Raw genomic sequence first — 18,480 nt, forward strand, 5'->3', positions numbered from 1 at the left:
TCAGTTTATTTGTCCAAGCCTTTGCCACATTGGTTTGAATCTGTCCTTGTATGCATCGCTCAAAAGTTAGTCATTGTGAGATTTGTGTGTGAGGTTCAAATTTCAGTTAAATTCTTCAAATATTTGCTCTGCTGGTTTTTGGGTCTGTTCTGTGCATGCATAGTTCAGGGCTTAGAATTAGGCTTGTACATATTTATGTACAGAATTCATCACTCCTTTCTCTGGTTTTCTCCTCTCCAGGAGTTTTCCTGTGCTCTTTCTTTATCTTGGTTTTCAGCAATTTGGTGTTAATGTAACTTATGGTGGTTTTCTTCATTTTCTGCTTGAGATTCATTGAGCTTATAGGTTTTAATTTTCATCAAATAGGAGAATTTTGATCATTAAAAAAAAAATTGGGACAGGTGGCTGGGTGGCTCAGTCCATTAAGCATCTGCCTTCATCTCGGGTCATTAGAGCCCCGCATCGGGCTCCCTACTCAGCAGGGAGTCTGCTCCCCCCCACCCCCCGCTCTCTTTGCCCCTCTCCCGCTTGTGCTTGCTCTTTCTCTCTCTCTGAAATAAATAAAATCTTTAAAAAAAATAAAATTTTTTTCTGTCCCCTTCCTCTCTTCTCTTCTGGGATTTCAGTTACAATGGGTTAGAAAACTTAATATGCTCAGTACATTTCTGTTTTAGTCTTCCTTCTCTCTGTTTAATTTTGTGGAGCTCCACTCTTATGTCTTTATGTCTGCTGATCTTTTCTGCAATATTAAATAAGCTGTTAATCTCATCCAGGGTATTTTTCATTTCAGATGTTGTAATTTTTGGTCTAAGTTCAGTTTGGGTCATTTTTGTATCCTTTACTTCTCATTGTATTCATGTTTTTTCTCTTACCTTAAACACATGGAATGTAATTAATTCTACTGCCAGCATCATTGCGGAGTCGGTTTCTATTGATTGATTTTTCTCCTGGTTCTGGTTTATATTTTCTTATTTGCATGTATGGTAAATTTTGATTGGATGCTGGACATTTTGAATTTTATATTTGAGATGTTAGATTTTGTTGATTTTAAAAAATATTGTTATTTTTCTGTGGCACACTTAAGTTTCCTGGAATCCATTTGATCCTTTTAAGGTTTTGGAATCCATTTGGTCCTTTATAGGTTTTGTTAGGTCAGATTTAGAGCAGCCTTTATTTATTTATTTATTTATTTATTTATTTTTATTTATTTTTATTTATTTTTATTTATTTATTTATTTATTTATTTATTTATTTATTTATTTATTTATTTAAACTTTTTATTATATTAGTCACCATACAGTACAACAGTAGTTTTTGACGTAGTGTTCCGTGATTCATTGTTTTGCGTATAAGACCCAGTGCTCCATGCAATACATGCCCTCCTTAATACCCATCACTGGCCTAGCCCAACCCCCCACCCCCTTCCCCTCTGAAACCCTAATTTTTTTTCCCAGAGTCCATAGTTTCTCGTGGTACAATCCCCCTTCTGTTTACCCCCCCTTCATTCTTCCCTTCTTCTCCTACTGATCCCTCTACTATTCCTTATGTTCCATAAATGAGTGAAGCCATATGATAATTGTCTTTCTCTGCTTGACTTATTTCACTTAGCATAATCTCCTCCAGTTCTGTCCATGCTGCTGCAGATGTTGGGTAATCGTTCTTTCTGATGGTTGAGTAATATTCCATTGTATATATGGACCACATCTTCTTTATCCATTCATCCATTGAAGGGCATCTCGGCTCCTTCCACAATTTAGCTATTGTGGACAAAGATGCTATGAACATTGGGGTGCATATGGCCCTTCTCTTCACTACGTCTGTATCTTTGGGGTAAATACCCAGTAGTGCAATTGCTGGGTCAGAGGATAGCTCTATTTTTAACTTTTTGAGGGACCTCCACACTGTTTTCCCAAGTGGCTGTACCAACTTGCATTCCCACCAACAATGTAAGAGGGATCCCCTTTCTCCACATCCTCTCCAACAATTGTTGTTTCCTGCCTTGTCAATTTTTGCCATTCTAACTGGCATAAGGTGGTATCTCAGTGTGGTTTTGATTTGAATTTCCCTGATGGCTAATGATTTTGAACATTTTTTCATGTGTCTGTTAGCCATTTGTATGTCTTCACTGGAAAAGTGTCTGTTATTATCTTCTGCCCATTTTTTGATTTGATTTTGTTTCTTGTGTATGGAGTTTGAGAAGTTCTTTGTAGATCTTGGATACCAGTCTTTTATCTGTAGTGTCATTTGCAAATACTTGTCCCGTTCTGTCGGTTGCCTCTTTGTTTTGATGACTGTTTCCTTGGCTCTGCAGAAACTTTTTATCTTAACAAAGTCCCAAAAGTTCATTTTTTCTTTTGTTTCTCTTGCCTTTGGAGATGTGTCATGAAAAAGGTTGCTTTGGCCAATGTCGTAGAGGTTGCTGCCTATGTTCTCCTCTAGGATTTTGATGGATTCCTGTCTCACATTGAGGTCTTTCATCCATTTGGAGTTTATCTTTGTGTATGGTGTGAGAGAGTGGTCAAGTTTCATTCTTTTGTATATAGCTGTCCAGTTTTCCTAGCACCATTTATTGAAGAGACTGTCTTTTTTTCCACTGGATGTTTTTTCCTGCTTTATCAAAGATTAGTTGACCATAGAGCCGAGAGTCCGTTTCTGGGTTCTCTATTCTGTTCCATTGGTCTATGTGTCTGTTTTTGTGCCAGTACCATGCTGTCTTGGTGATCACAGCTTTGTAATATAGCTTGAAATCAGGCAACATGATGCCCCCAGCTTTGTTTTTCTTTTTCAACATTTCCTTGGCAATTGGGGTATTTTCTGGTTCCACACAAATTTTAAGATTGTTTGTTCCAGCTCTTTGAAAAATGTCATTGGTATTTTGATCGGGACGGTGTTGAAAGTGCAGATTGCTCTGGGTAGCATAGACATTTTAACTATGTTTATTCTTCCGATCCATGAACATGTAATGTTTTTCCATCTTTTTAGAGCAGCCTTTATTTAATCTGGAGCTAAGTTGGCCCCATTACGAAGGCAGTATTTGATATTTTGTGAATTAGGAGGTCTTTCCACCATGGTTCATTGGAACCCCCAGTATTCCCATCCCTATTCCTTTCCTGTGGTTCTTTCTCTGGCCTTGCAGTAATATTCTCACATGGATATACAGATCTCTAGTGCTCTCTTTCTGTGTAGTTACTGTTCCCATAATATTTCCCTCATCAAATTCTAGCTGTTTTGACCTTCCCAAACTGAACTCTGCAACTTGGTGAGACTGCTAGCTGTCTTTGGCTTTTCTCTCCCTGTGCTGCAGGCTGGAAACATCCCAAGGAGAAAGCAGGAACAATCCTAGGGCTCACGTTGTTTGTTTTCCTTTTCTGAGGGATCATTATGCTGTGCTGCCTGTTGTCTAATGATTGAATATGATCTTTTCAGGTATTTTATTTGGTTTTCTTGTTTTTTAAGGCAAGAAGAGAAATCTGGTACTTTTAATCTATTATGGCAAGGAGCAGAATTCTCATTCTCATTCCAGTTTTGAAATTTATTGAAACTAAAGTTGGAATTAAATTAGCATGGCTATTTTTTTTTAATTATTTTTGCCCCAATTGCTCAGATAACTACCCAGACTTGTATAGTAATAAAATAGATAGAGAAATTGTTAGATGACTAGTATTTTACTTTTCACTGCCTCCTTTATTTTCACGTTGTTTCTCTTAGAGTCATGAAGTTCATGCATATACAGCATGCAACATAACCAAAAGCAAAAAAAAGCACGCCATATTGAAGTTCACATATTTGAACTCCTTTCAGTGAGGCAGGCGGTCGAAGCATAAGTCTTATGAATAGACTTCTATATCTGGGGACATAGCAAGGGTGATATCCTTGTGTATGACAGAGCTTAAAATTGGTTTTGAAATACTAGTATATAGTTGTATAGGTCACCGAACATGGTCACAACTGTAGTTAGTTTCAAGGACTAACCATGCTTGATTTGTTACTTTAATATTAAAAATGATACTTTCTCCATTAGCATTGTACAGCAAGAAGAGCCAAATGATGAGCTTTCGAAAGATGAAGTCATTCTGAAGCTGAAAGGAGAAGTGCAGCGTTTGCTGGGGAGCAACTCAGTGAAGCGTCATCTGGTGTCTCAGTTACAAAATGATCTCAGAGACTGTCGTAAGAAAATTGAAGCTCTCCAACAAGTGGAGAAAGATGAAAAGAGCATCACGGTTGAGGTTTGTAGAATTTGTAGAGTCAAAACCCATTTTTTAAAGTTTTAATAAAGAAAATGCTTACAATCTTCACTTTTAAATCAGACCTTTGTCTTCCAGGGTTTCATTTGATGTTATTTAGAAGTAAAGGATAAAGAAGGGAGTGCCACATAAAGTAATATATTTTCTAGTTCCTCTTGGCATCTTGTAAATGAGATGCTAATTAGGTAAAATTCCTTTACCACAAATCCAAGGAAGCAGTCTACATAACAAAGTGTCTGCATTTCCTCAAGATTGACTTATACCAACAGTGTTCTAAAGTTTTAAGTTCTCCACAAACTAGATCCTTGGGCATTTTGTCCATGAGATTTCTCTGGTCCATGTTCCTGTAACAAGCATCATTCTATATAAGGAAATTAATTATGTAATGGTGGTGTTATGAGTGGGAAAGGTGCCAAAACCAGTTAAGTCAGAATCGTTGAATCTACTTTTATATCCTTCAGTTAGTGTCCTCACTTTACAGATGAGGAAAATGAAACTGGAGGAAAATGTGACGCTTCTGAGGTCATGGAGTCAGTCTTTAGGCCTATCAAAAGGAAAACACTTGACTAATGAATAGGTCAAGATGATTTCCCCAAGATCTTATTATCACAGAGATCATTACCATTGCCCTCATTTCGCAGCCGCTTTTTCTGCCTTGCCATATTTCCAACTCTCAACCCATCTACGCTCGCAATAGAAAAGAATACATACAAGACCTAGTAGCTAAAAGGAAAGGGAAGGGGGAAAACAAATGTGGGTGGTGTATTCCTTTCCCTTTTGGATGGAAATAATTTTACTTCCCCCTTTAGTACTGTTTTATCTCCTGATTCTTTAAATAAGGAGTTGTGTTCCTTAAAATAATCCTATTAAAGTATGCAAGATGTTCTATGATGTTTATTACTATGAAATTTTATCTATTTTCCAAAAAATAATAGTATGTTTTCACTGTTAAAGTCCTGTCCAGTCTGGTTCCTTCTCCTGAGTAACTGTATTTGATAAGTACAATGTTGATTTCAGGTTAACCAGATGAGGAAGAACTCCCTCCCCCCCAGCACATTTAACATCTTTAAATCAAGTGGTCTTGTTTCCATGTGTTTTTTTTAAAAAGATGGGAATAAATGCTCATGTCTCAATTTGTGTTAGAGTTGATTAGTTCAAGTATTTTGGTGAGAGTAGCCTAAGATTTCGGAGAGTAGGAACCTGGTTTTGAATCTGAACTTTAGCTCAGGTATCCATGGTTCTTGCTTTGTTTTGTACTGAAATTACTGATGGCATTTGCTTTATAGATATGGGTCCACAGATGTGGCAGATGATGATGGTGCACCTTACGCTTCAAAAATTTTTTAAACCTTTACCTTCGCTTCTATAGATCGAAGGGAACTATCTCATTGTTGAATGTTCTTTTTGTCCAGCCACTCTTTTGCCATAGTGATTTCTCAGCAGTCCATATTTGTTTTTTCTTAAAAGTGGGACTTACCATAAACCTCTGCAGCTTATGTCTGTCCCGCTTCCACTTACTAAATAGGGATTTCTTGGGAGTATTGTCTTGATTTTCTCCATGTTTGCTCATTGAATATTTGTTGAATTAATACACATGTAGACCTCTTTCTAGATGTGGGAAAGGAAGTAGTAATTTAACCAACAGGTACTTTTTTAGGTAAACACTTAAGCTCACTGTCATCTAATTACCATGAACACCTTCAAACTATGCCTTTGCTTATTTCCCACATCTTTTCTAATGAGCTTTCTATGTAGTCTGTAACATTAGAAAGCAGTGTTGGGAGATATATGGAGGAAGAGCAAATCGTTCAGCTTAAGCTTTTTTTTTTTTTTTTTTTTTAATGCTACTCTGTGCAAGGTCTTAGGGGATTCAGTGGAAAGAAACAATGACCATTCCTTTGAAGGAATTTAGAATCTAGAACAGCACTATCCAATAGAAATATAATGGAGTCTCATATGTAATTTAAAATGTTCTAGTAATCCCGTTAAAGCAAAAGTAATGGTGAAATTAATTTTAATAATATATTTTATTTAACCCAATATATTCAAAATATTATCTTCTCAATATGTAATCAATATAAAATTATTAATGAGATGGTTTACATTTTTTGTTTGTGCCAGGTCCTCGAAATCTGACATTATTATCCACTTACAGCACATTTTGATTTGGACAAGACACATTTCTTTTTTAAAAATTTTTATTTGTTTAATTAACATATGCTGTACATATACATATACTGTATTATTAGTTTCAGAGGTAGAATTTAGTGATTCATCAGTTTCATACAAAACCCACTGCTTGTTACTTCAAGTGCCCTCCTTTTAATGTCCATCACCCAGTTACCCAATCCCCCCCACTTCACCTCCAGCAACCCTGGAGGGGTTGTTTCCTATAGTTAAGAGTCTCTTACGCCTTGCCTCCCTCTCTGTTTTTGTCTTATTTTTCTTTCCCTTCCCTCCGTTCATCTGTTTTGTTTCTTAAATTCCACATATGAATGAAATCATATGGTATTTGTCTTTCTCTGACTTATTTTGCTTAGTATAATACCCTCTAGTTCCATCCCTGTCATTGCAAATGGCAAGATTTCATTCTTTTTGGTGGCTGATATTCCATTGTGTGTGTGTGTGTGTGTGTGTGTGTGTGTGTGTGTGTGTATAGCACATCTTCTTTATCCATTCATCTGTCAATGGACATTTTTCAAGTGCTCAATAGCCATATGTGGTTAATGGCTACCATATTCAACAGTATAGATCTGTAAGGAGATGGACATGTATAACTTTGTGTAATAAGGATGATGCTAGTTGCAAAGTGCTCTGAGAAGAAATAACCAGGCATGTTTTTAGGGGAGATGGTAAAGCAAGCCTTAGTGAGGTGTTTAAGGAGGGAATGTTTGATCTCTGTCCTGAAGGATAAATGTAGGAGAGAAGGTAGGAAGAAACATTTCAGCCTTGAGCAGAAGTATATAGAAGAGGATGTAGCAAATAAGCTGGTGTAACTAGGAAGTAGGGCATGTGAATGAAAGTCTATATTGTATAAGCTCAATCTTTCTGGAATCTTTGAAGCCAAAAATATATAGATATTATATCAATTTTTAGAATAATATCATAGCTGGCATTAAATCCTGAGGTTAATGAAATAATGTTGAGCTTCTCTGCTTGCTATAGGGATGTTAAGAGAAAGAACATATCAATTTAAGCTTCCTTGGATATCTTTTAAAAGAGAACTAGGTCATCAAGATCCTTTCCTAAAACCTTTCTAAATATTGAAAAGGCATGCAAAGATATTTACTATTTCATCTTACTTGGCATGTTTCTTCTATGAACATTTAAAAGTATTGTTGTATTTATTGCTTTATAACCTTGTAGTATATTTTATGTTTGCTCATATCTATCTTACACAGAACAATTAAAGGTTATCTCAGAGAGTCTGCTGTTTTTGCTTTCATGTCATTTGACTATTCAAACAGTGCTGCTCTCTGACATTTCCAGGATCATAAGTGTTGAAGATTAGGAGCTTATCCATATGCAGCACTACGCACTGATTGGGAGTGGACCAAATCCTGTGCTGTTCATTCCAATTGAACAACTGGGCCATTAAGGTAGAATGTAGTGAGGTCCTTAGGAAGATCACTCTAGCAGTCAGACCCATATCTACACTGAATTTTTTGTTAGCATAATAAATAAAACACAGAGGCCTTTCTGTATCCGATACTCAATAGAGACCATTACCTAACCGCGAATAGTTAAAGCCATATTCCAAGGTACTTGATAGGCAATGTTCAGTTGCCAACTCAGAAGGTTCCTAGCCAGAATCTTTTTAGACATAGAAATTAGGAAAATAATGTGAGAATTGGTATATTACGTGTCTTGTTTTCTTGAAGGTAATGTCTTTAGTATTCCAACTTTAGAAAGAAGTTTCTTTGTGACACTCATGTGGTCCTTTTCTTTTTAAAGATTTTCATGAGGATTTTGTCCTGATAGGTACAAGTACCTAGTCCCTGTGTGCCTGCAGTGTGATACTATGTCAAAACTGAGTGTAATAGCCGTGAAAATTGTTTTCCCATGTATCAGTATGATGTTATTTTCAATCATTTCATAGTAATAAAAACTTGCCAGTGGGGAAAGAAGCACTGATGAGTATTGTAAACTTTAAAAAGTGAAGGCCAAGTTAAAAAAATGAAAGCCATTCTAATGAGTCAGTAAAATCCTTGAAAGTCTCATTAGTACCCCTACATCTGGAGAGAAGGTCACAGAGTAGGTATTCGTAGCTCTTCTCTTTTCTGACTAGAGTAGAAGCAGTGGCTTCTGGGAAATGATGGCAAGTGAAAGGGGAAAGTCAACAACTGGAGCAGTCTCCCTGTAAAGAAAAGCGAAGGCTATGAATTGGAAGACTGAACCAGAGCCTTGGTGTTCTGTGACCCTACACGTGAGTGAGATACGCATTACCTCCCCAATGAGGAGAATGAATCTTGGCATAGGATATTTTTTAGCCATTGTGGAACAGAGCTGAGACTTCAGGTAAATACATCAACCAGCAAGTCAAATGGAGTAGATATTTAAAAAAAAAAAAAAAAATCTCTGTGGCCCCCACAATGAATAAAGAATTCATAAAGGTAGATAAGGAAAACAGAGGAAAATGAGAAGTCGTATAAACAGGCAAATCTGAGAAGATGAGAAACAAATGAACAGTGAAGGTATGTAAGAGGTTCTGCAATGCAAACAATGCAAATGAAAGCAATTGTTGGTACCGTTACCCCATCACATACAATAATTATTTCAAGACAGTCACTGCCATTGGAGGCAAAGAGAGATGGACAGATTCTCTCTGACAGTGTACATTTGCATGACCTTGTGGGAAACAATTTGCCAAAGTCTGTCATGAGTCTTAAAAATTTTACCTGTTGAATAAAATAAAGATCTATGAGTTAATACTGATTATACAAAGAAATAAGTACAGAAATAGAATAGATGCTAAATTTAGTGGGTGTAAGATAAAAAATAGAATATTTGCATAGTCTCAGAGTATCTCCTCCTAAGCTACTTACTCCTAACAACAAGTAGAAAAATTGTAACTTTACAGTGAACGAGCCTGCAGACATCACCTTTGTTTATTGATCACCATCAGTGATGGCACACATTGACATCCTATGTTTCCTGAGGAACACACAAGTCACTTCTGTGGCATTTATGCCAAAAATGGATGACCTGAATTTAATAATGAAGTAATATCAGAGAAACCTAAATTGAAAGGCATCTTACAAAATAACTAGTTGACATTCTTAAAAAAAAAAAAAAGTAGGTTTGAAAGACAAAGACTGAACTGTCCCTAGATTGAAGGAGACTGAGGAGACATGACCACTAAATGCAATGTGGAATTGTTGATTGGATCCTGAACTAGAAAAAGGACGTGAGAGGAAAATTGGAGAATTTTGTATAGGTCCGTAGATTAGTTAATAGTACTGTATCCTCATTAATTTCCTGATTCTGATCATTGTTACTGTGGTTGTATTTGAGGACAGTGATAAAAGTTACATGGAAATTAATTGTGCTGTTTTTGCAATTTCTTTGTAAGTATGAAATTAGTTCAGAAGCAGAACTTAGGATTTTTTAAAAACCTGAAAAACTTTTGATTTCTTTTTTAACATTTAGGCTAAAATAGAGACCTCAGAAAACCTAACTAATCAATTATGGCCTGGCTGTTCTACTTCTAATACGATTGTCAAAGATGATATTCTGCGACTTAAAAATGAAATTCACGTTTTACAACAACAAAATCAGGTAATTAAAAAATTTCCTATATTTTGTGAGAATTTTTATGACCTCATTAAATTCATAGGATGTAACAGACTTTTCAAAAATCCAGAGGCAATGTGATTTAGTAGACAGATTTATTAGGTGAATAAGGATTCCAGTTATTTCCCTTTATTGGTCATAAGGTCATATTTTCATCAGAAGGTAAATTAGTGTAATTCCAGTTTCCTGCCTATGGAGAAATATAGCTACTAGAGGTGTTCTTCTTTTGACCAAAACGTTAAACCTTGTTTATTTTTATAGTTGTGAAGATTATTGAATTCCAAGACTTATTTTAAGACATTGGTTAGCTGATACTTCTCTGGTTAAATGTTTTCATTTCATATAGTTCAAAATGAATTCAAAATTTTGAGTCTTAACCTATCAGAAAGCTACTTGTCAAATAAATGAATCTATACTCTTATAGGGCTTAAAGAGACTTTGTAGAATTATGAAAATGATATATCAATATTAGGGTAGAGATAAAGCACAGAGGATATTAAAAGATAAGATTGGACTAATTAGTGAAAATGATGTTTATTTCTTCTTACTACTTTATTCTTTTGTGTTTAGGAACTTAAAGAAACTGAAGAAGAACTGAGAAATACAAATCAAGACTTATGTAGTCAGATGAGACAAATGGTACAAGATTTTGACCGTGATAAACAGGAGGCCGTGGATAGGTAAAATCTATATAGAAGTCTAATGCCTGCTTCCACCCTCCATCCCCCCTCTCCCTATGCTAAAAAAGAAAAGATTCAAGAGAAGTTATGGAGTGAACCCTCCCTGCTGCGATCTTAGACTGAAGAAGAGGAGTGAGTCCCTGGCTTCTCAAATTAGAATTTGGAACACGTTTACCACGGGAATGGTGTTGTGTAGTGCTTTGGGTTCTGTAGCACCATCAAAACTGTAGTTCATTGAAATAGTATAGCTTTATGGTTTTTATAGACTGTCTGGGAAACTATTATTTATAAGGAAGAAATCTGTGGGAGGGAGTATGTCTTCCAAATACCAAATCATAAATTTGGAAACAGATTTTTGGAACATAACTTACTTGTGAGTTGGATACTGCTAGTATTTATGTTTAATATAGATACCTTGGAATTGTGGAGCTATACCCTATTATTTCAATTAATTTTTTGTAGACAGTCCTCAACCGAAGACTATTATCTGTTTGAAGGACTGTGGCATTCTCATATCCAAGTTTCTAATTTTTCTCCAGAAACATTTGAAGAAAAATTTTGAAGATTCTTTAAGCTCATCCATTGGGAATTAATTATTACCACTTTTGGTTGGGGAAAACCAACCAAATTCTAATTTGCATTAGAGGGAGGGAGTGGGTAGGGAAGGAAGAAAAACCAATTCATCTTGGTGTTCCTAGTAATGCTGGGTCCTGCCATTAGATTCTACTGTCCACTTTCTGTTTCCAGGTGTGAGAGGACTTACCAGCAGCACCATGAAGCCATGAAAGCCCAAATACGGGAAAGCCTGTTAGCAAAGCATGCTTTGGAGAAGCAGCAGCTCTTTGAAGTCTATGAGGGGGCTCGCTTGCAACTTAGGTGAGAACAAGAGAGTGTAGGTACCCTTTCAGCTGTAGAGACAATATTGTCCTGTTCTATAGTTGAGAGGCAATTGTTTTGCAGCCCTTGTATTGTTTTGTGGTCATTTAATTGCTGGTTTTGTGTGTCCAAGGTCTGACTTAGATAAGATGAATAAGGAGATGGCTGCTGTGCAAGAATGTTACCTGGAAGTGTGCAGAGAGAAGGACGATCTGGAATCGACTCTCAGGAAGACCATTGAAAAGGAGCAACAGGCTCAGGAGAAGGTACCGGGCAAGTTTATATTATCTTTGCTCCATCTCATTCCTCTGGCCTCACTGTTGTCATGGAAGCCAATCCATTTGTTCTCTTGTGAATGGGGAACACATGTGGAGAAGTCGCTTTACTTTTGGCTGTATCACACCGATATAGCTCAAAAAATATAGTAAATATTGAGATGATTATTAAAACCTTAGTAGAAAATGGCATACATATAGAAAAGGATTCTTCCTTATATATTTATTCTAAGAGGCAAAACAGGGTTCTAAAAATAAAATAAATAAATAAAAGTGGATCCAAGTCAGTGTGAGTCTGAAACTCAGGGATCTTCGTTTTGCAGTCATTCGTTGGCTGCAGGTGAACCTACCTAGTCTTGTGAGACTAGTCTCACAGACCCATTATCCTCTGCCCCACTTCTCTTTCAGTAGCTAAGTGTCATTTTCTTCTTCTGGGGAGAAGGGCAGGAATTTGAACTTGGGACTTATGACAGGGAAGGTGGTGCTATGGAGCTACGGAGAGCAAGGTCACATTGTTAGTGTGACCTGATCTTTCAGGGAAGTTCTCATTTTTAGGGAAGCCGGAGGGGCTGCTCTACTCCCTCCTCCTGCCTGAACCTTCCAAGTTGCCATTGGTGAGTGTCCAGGAGTAAAATCACATGTAAACAGTCGCCCCTCTTTTATTCTCTGTCCTGGCCGGAGTCTCATCCAGACACACGTCTGACTCTCCCTTCCACTTTGGACTAGCCTACAGACCACAGTTTGAAAGCCACCTGCATCAAGATTAGAAAATATTTTTAAAGCCTTGAGTAAATGTTCTGTACAGAGGTTTTCTGAAAAAAGTTACATTAAAGCAGGCTATTGCTACTACAGACTTAAAAACAATAGTTAAGAACAGGTGAGGAATTCAGCTCATTTAATATTTTGATTATTTTTGAATAGATTAGTATGGTAAAAAAACATGCCATGTATCCATATCATCTAATGGAAAAAGAACTTCTAAAGGGAGCTATTTTAGTTAGTGCTGGCAGTATAAAAGTTAGAAAGGATCTTAAATTACTTAGAAATTAAGGACTTAACTTTCAGTAATGTTTAAAAGAAATTAAAATAGGGAGAAGATCTCTAGTGTGATTCTTTCTTTTTAAATATATAAATTGACAAGAACGGAAGAACAGTTCTCTCAAAGAGGTAATTCTTTTCAGGAATATATTTTCTGGTACTTTTAAAAGAATCAATTTAGCTATAAAATTGGATCTCATATAATCAGTCACTTGCAGTTAACAGCACATACGATATTGGCTCATGAATGCTTGTGCACCAGGGCAGGAAGGAAAGTTAAAACTGCTATTTGGCCCTTCCAAAAAAACTTAGAGGTTAAATTTTTTTCTTTAAAAATTTCAAATTGTCATACAGTGAAATTGACTCTTTTCATTTGGTGTAGAGTTCTATACATTTTAAACACAGGATTTAAAACGTGTATAGAGTGATGAGGGTACAGAAGATTTATCGCCCTGCAAGACTGCCTTGTGCTAGCCGTTTGTCGTTATACCCACCCCCACCGAGAGGGCCAGATCACTTACCACACTAGAAGTATAATTCCTTCCTTCTCTGGGAATACTTTAGTTTTTTATTTAGACTTACATAAACCCATTATAAAACTTTGTAATCTTTATAAGCTGGTCAGAACAGAACTTTAAAATTAAGAGAATTTATTAATCTTTTCATATCCTCCAGAGGCAGGCAAATATATACCAATCTGTTTTCCTAGGAAATGTTTTCACATGCACACCATGGAAGAATCTTACTAAACTCAAGGAAGCTAAGGAACTTTTAGGGTAGTCCTTCTCTGCAGGATGTAAGCCATTTTCCCTGCAGTTGGCTTTTAGGTCAGTAACTTAGTCTGGATACAGAATTTATAAGATAGGTAACTCCAAGAGTCCGAGGGTGTATTTTCCTGTTCCATATGTACTCTTTTCTGAAACACTTATTATTGAGTCAGGCTCTGGGTTAAGTAGGAGCTCAATTCCAAGTTTTAAAACTTTTATTAACACACAGAACTTTCCTCACATGTTAGCTTGGCTTGTTCAGAAAATGGGGAAAAAGTCATACACACAGAATGCTTCAGACTGTGTAGTAATCATTGGAGGTCATGAATTTGCAGACAAGGCAAAGGTGGGCAGTATTCCCATTCATAATGTCATTTCTATACACCTTAAGGCTCATTTATACAATTGTAATCCATGCTAAGTCAGTCCTTAGACGTTAGAGTTCTTTTGCTGTCTGGACATGCAAATCAAGTTTAACTGTTTTAAAACCATCCAAAAATTGACTTCTCTTTAATGATAAAACTTTAAAAATTAGATATTCCTGTAGTATGTTCAAATGGCAGATCCCTGTGCTCAATAAATCTGTGACTTGACTTCTGTAAAGAGAAGGAAGCAAGGTTTTCCTCGCTGTGGTAGATTGCGAAAACGGCCACAGGTTCCTCCTGTCAGTGAATGCATGCAGTAGTATCGTAGTGTGACTTTGTTGCTATTCTCAGTAAAAGGTGGTCTTTTTCTCATCCCTTGAATCTGATCTTGGCCACATGACTTACTTTGGCCAATGGGATGTTAGTAAACAGTATGCAGAAACCCCTAAAAAGCGTTTATGCATTGGGGCTTATGGCTCTGAGGAATGCTGTGACCACCACCATGTGAGTGATCCGGGATAACCTGCTGGCTGGTGATACATGTGACCAAGTCACCTTTCTAGCAGACATCAAGCTAACTCCCAGAGATGTGAGTGAGGCCATCTTAGACCATATAACCTCAACTGCCTGCAGAGATCAGCTGCGTTAACTTAGGTCAGAACCACCACCCAGCTGACCCAGAGAATCATGAGAAATAATAGATGTTTGCTGTTTTAGTTTAGTTTTGTTATCATTAAATTTTGGCTGGCTTATTATGTAACAAAGCTGATCTTTGCACAAACATACAAATACACATAAAATTGGTAGTTTTCTGCTGTGAGTCAAAAAGAAATGTAGATACATATGGAAACAACTCCTGAAGGAGAGATAAACACAAGTAAGACAATTTGAGGATTCCTTCTAAACTCAACAAAAAATAACAGTGATATATGATGTGAGCCTGGACAACTTTCTCAGCCATGTGATTGAGACTGTCCTATAGTGTTAGTACAACTATGGTTTCCATGACCTGATTGTGAGGAAATGGGTCCTTTAGTCACCAGAGAGTTTCTGAAATCATACAACACCGAACAAAACTTGGTGGCATCTTTTTGGCCCATGCCATTGGTGGAGAGGAATCAGATGGCAGTTCGGACCAAAATAAGCCAGGTCAGGTGTGAACCAGAAAAAACCCAGACAACCAGGTAGTCATGAATCGAAACTAATGGTAAAGAGACACTGAGCACAAACTCTGTTGCCGCCTGGCTTTAGGTATGTGAAGTGTATACTTCTGTGGCATGATATTTTGTGGGCTTCAGTGGCATCTCAGTGGAACATCCAGAGAACTGTTTTAAAAAATTTCAAATGGAAACTGTTATAGGTCATTTTGATCCCTGAGTAGAGCTTTATTAGAGTTTTTTGATCAATTGGATTCCTAGAGTAAATAGAGAATGTTATATTAATACTTCAAATTATTAAATTTTATCTGACACTTGACAGTTACTATTTGATAATGCTTCAGCTAGTTTTGATAAGAAATTTAGTCTTTAGTAATGAAAAAAATATACCAATCCAAATTTATTACAGGATGCATAACTTTTAAGATAGAGTAATAATTTTTGGCTTGCATTGAAATACAAGTCTTTCAGAAGTATACATTTTTTTCTGGGCTGTGATATCTAATGGGTCCTGTGATGGGTGGGGTGTAAACATAAAAGTCAGTTTCAATTTTTAAAAAAGTTGGTCTTCTGGGAATATATTTATTGAATAGTTAGATGCTTTTTCTTTTAATATAGCCATCTATAAATTTTTTATCCAATATTTGAGATCTAAGGTCTTTACAAGACATTTTATTAAGCTGATTGAGTTGGCATGTAGGAAGATCATTTGTCTCTGTTGCTGCTCTTACATGCATATAACCATTATTTTATATATTTGACTTGGAGAATATTAGTGTTATACAGAGATATTTACTCGAATTTTGTTTAGAGACAGCTATTGGAGGAAAGAGAAGAATATGTAAGCAAACTGCAGGTGGAACTTGAAGAAAAGTACCAAGATACCCTTATGATGGAAAAGAACAAGTGGCTGAAAGAACAAGAAACTGATATTAAGCAGCAGGTTGAAAATGAAGTGATGTTAGCCAAATCACATTGGGATGAGGAACAGAAAGAGGTGTGGGTTAAAATTTCTTTCTAGTGAACATGTTTTAAAAATGTATTATTAACTGTTGAGAGACAGTTCCTCCAAACAGACATAATTTTTAATTGCCAAGTACATACATAATCATTCATTTCACATTTCAGAATTGGGCTATAGGCAGCTTACATTAGTTTTTTATTTTTTAAAACTCTCCCCACCCCCCTTGACTCTTCAGCCCAATTCAGGATATAATGGTTTTTGGAGGGGCACTTTTTTGATTCCTCAAAATGAAACCCACATCTAATTTCATATTGTGGAATGATTCGGATAACTCTAGACCAATCTATAATAAGAAATAAATAACCTGAATTGTTACTTAAAGAAAGAAGTAATGACTGGGCAAGCTCAGAAGCACAAAACATTACCTCTGTTACCTAAGTAGCAAATGCGATTGCTAGTAGTTTTCTAGTAAATTTAGAACCAAATTTCTTGAAAACTTAATTGGAAGTGAAATAAATTTTCATGCTTATTGAAACTAGATTCTTTTATCCACAAGATTGCTATTAACTGGAGGTGGGACCACATAAAGGTGGACTAGTAGACCACTGTCCTGTCTTTCGGCCTTCCCTGCCTTCCATCCCCCACCCCCTACCCCCGATAGCAATTCATTAGTCTAGTGTTGGCACCTGAAATTCCTTTATTTGTCATGTTTTAATATAAAAGTATATATTCTGGAATATATATGTTTTATGTATTTTCATATATAAAATCTGGATGGCACAAAACAAATTCTCTATTTTTATGTTGTTGCAAATTGTTTTTTAGTTGAATTTGCTAACCAGTTATTTGCCAGGAGGATGAGATAGAGAGCTAATGTTTTTGTGAGACTGTCTGGAAAGCATAAACCGTTACACAAGGTTGCCATTTCAAATGCAGCAGTACAACCTGGGACTGTGGTAGCCAGGGAAGCAGTTTGAAAACTCTCGCTACTCAGAAGGTGGAAAACAGGAAAAGGAAAAAAGCAAGTTTTGCTGTTTCACAGTTTTGCCTAAGACTGACTGTGTTTCGATCCATCGCAGTACACTGTTGAAAGTAGAAAGTCATCATTAAGACACTCTTTTAATAATGCCCCCCCTTCTTGAATACACAGTTGACTCAGTAGAATTTAATATCCTAAGAAACAAGATTCTAATATGTTCAAGTAAGTAAAAGTATTTTTTAGATTGTTCAATTTTAGGTTCATTAATTAGACTTAATCCAGTGCCTGCTTTGTGGAAAGCCTGGTGTTGATGGAAAAAACACATATTTATAGAACTTTTCTTCTTAAAAAAAAAAAAAAAGAATCATGCCATCTTTGTAGTGGCAATGTGAAATCTCCTAGAAGGTTACATCTTGAGAGCAAGATAGCCTGACCTTATGCAGTATACTTGAATTCCTCCGTGTGATTTATGTCACGTATATAGGGTCCAACGGTAACTTTCAGATTTACTTGAGAATATATTTTCATTGAGTTTCTAAATCTCATGTAATTACTACAATAATGTCTAGATGGTTTTCAAACAGAGCTGTGGTTGCTCTTTTGGCTAGCTACTAATTCTAGTTTTTGCTTATTTGAATATTTTTTCATGCGATTTTTCTTCTGAAAACAGATCAAACAAGAACTTATTCAACAGCTTGAAAAGGAGTGGCAGTCTAAGCTGGATCAAACCATAAAGACCATGAAAAAGAAGACTTCAGATTGTTGCAGCCAAACTGACCAAGTAACCGCCATGGATGTTATTTCCAAGAAAGAGATGGCAATCGTGATAGAACAGAAGCGGAAGATCCAGCAAGATTTAGAGCAAGAGAAGGAGACAGCTATCAGTGGGGGCTTGAAGAAACTAGAGGCTGAATTAGAACTCAAATACTGTGAAAAGATTGCCAAACAGGTAATATTGCGATTTGTTATAGTATAATTATTGGAACTCTCTATTAATGAAAACCTGTAAAATGGTACCATTGAACTTGTTCATAACTTTGTATTTTTTTTTTTTTTTTTTTTTTTTTTTAAAGATTTTTTATTCCTTTATTCAACAGAGATAGAGACAGCCAGCGAGAGAAGGAACACAAGCAGGGGGAGTGGGAGAGGAAGAAGCAGGCTCACAGTGGAGGAGCCCGATGTGGGGCTCGATCCCGCAACGCCGGGATCACGCCCTGAGCCGAAGGCAGGCGCTTTAACCGCCATGCCACCCAGGCGCCCCATAACTTTGTATTTTAAAACAAAGTTTTGTGCATTCTAGGGTAGAGAACCTCTTATTTGTTACTAAAATTTTCTTCATTAT

General features: G+C 36.5%; 1 protein-coding gene across 11 annotated transcripts in view; it reads left to right on the forward strand.

Annotated features, from left to right (window-relative positions):
- CEP152 (centrosomal protein 152) overlaps positions 1 to 18,480 on the forward strand; it is an 88,414-nt gene that overhangs the window by 42,123 nt on the left and 27,811 nt on the right. For 9 of the 11 annotated variants that reach the window (XR_004625654.1, XR_004625653.1, XM_034661007.1 and 6 more), the window contains exons 13-19: positions 4,022 to 4,226; positions 9,894 to 10,022; positions 10,608 to 10,717; positions 11,465 to 11,593; positions 11,727 to 11,859; positions 16,007 to 16,192; positions 17,809 to 18,087. Coding sequence is in view for 9 of the 11 variants with exons in the window: in XM_034661007.1 (XP_034516898.1) it covers positions 4,022 to 4,226; positions 9,894 to 10,022; positions 10,608 to 10,717; positions 11,465 to 11,593; positions 11,727 to 11,859; positions 16,007 to 16,192; positions 17,809 to 18,087 (1,171 nt within the window). In the remaining 2 variants the exon portion in view is untranslated. The remainder of the gene's footprint in view (positions 1 to 4,021; positions 4,227 to 9,893; positions 10,023 to 10,607; positions 10,718 to 11,464; positions 11,594 to 11,726; positions 11,860 to 16,006; positions 16,193 to 17,808; positions 18,088 to 18,480) is intronic. The other 2 variants (XM_019797867.2, XM_034661009.1) reach the window with 1 other exon arrangement.

This window comes from Ailuropoda melanoleuca, chromosome 5 (genome assembly GCF_002007445.2).
Source record: "Ailuropoda melanoleuca isolate Jingjing chromosome 5, ASM200744v2, whole genome shotgun sequence".
NCBI classification, from domain to species: domain Eukaryota; kingdom Metazoa; phylum Chordata; class Mammalia; order Carnivora; family Ursidae; genus Ailuropoda; species Ailuropoda melanoleuca.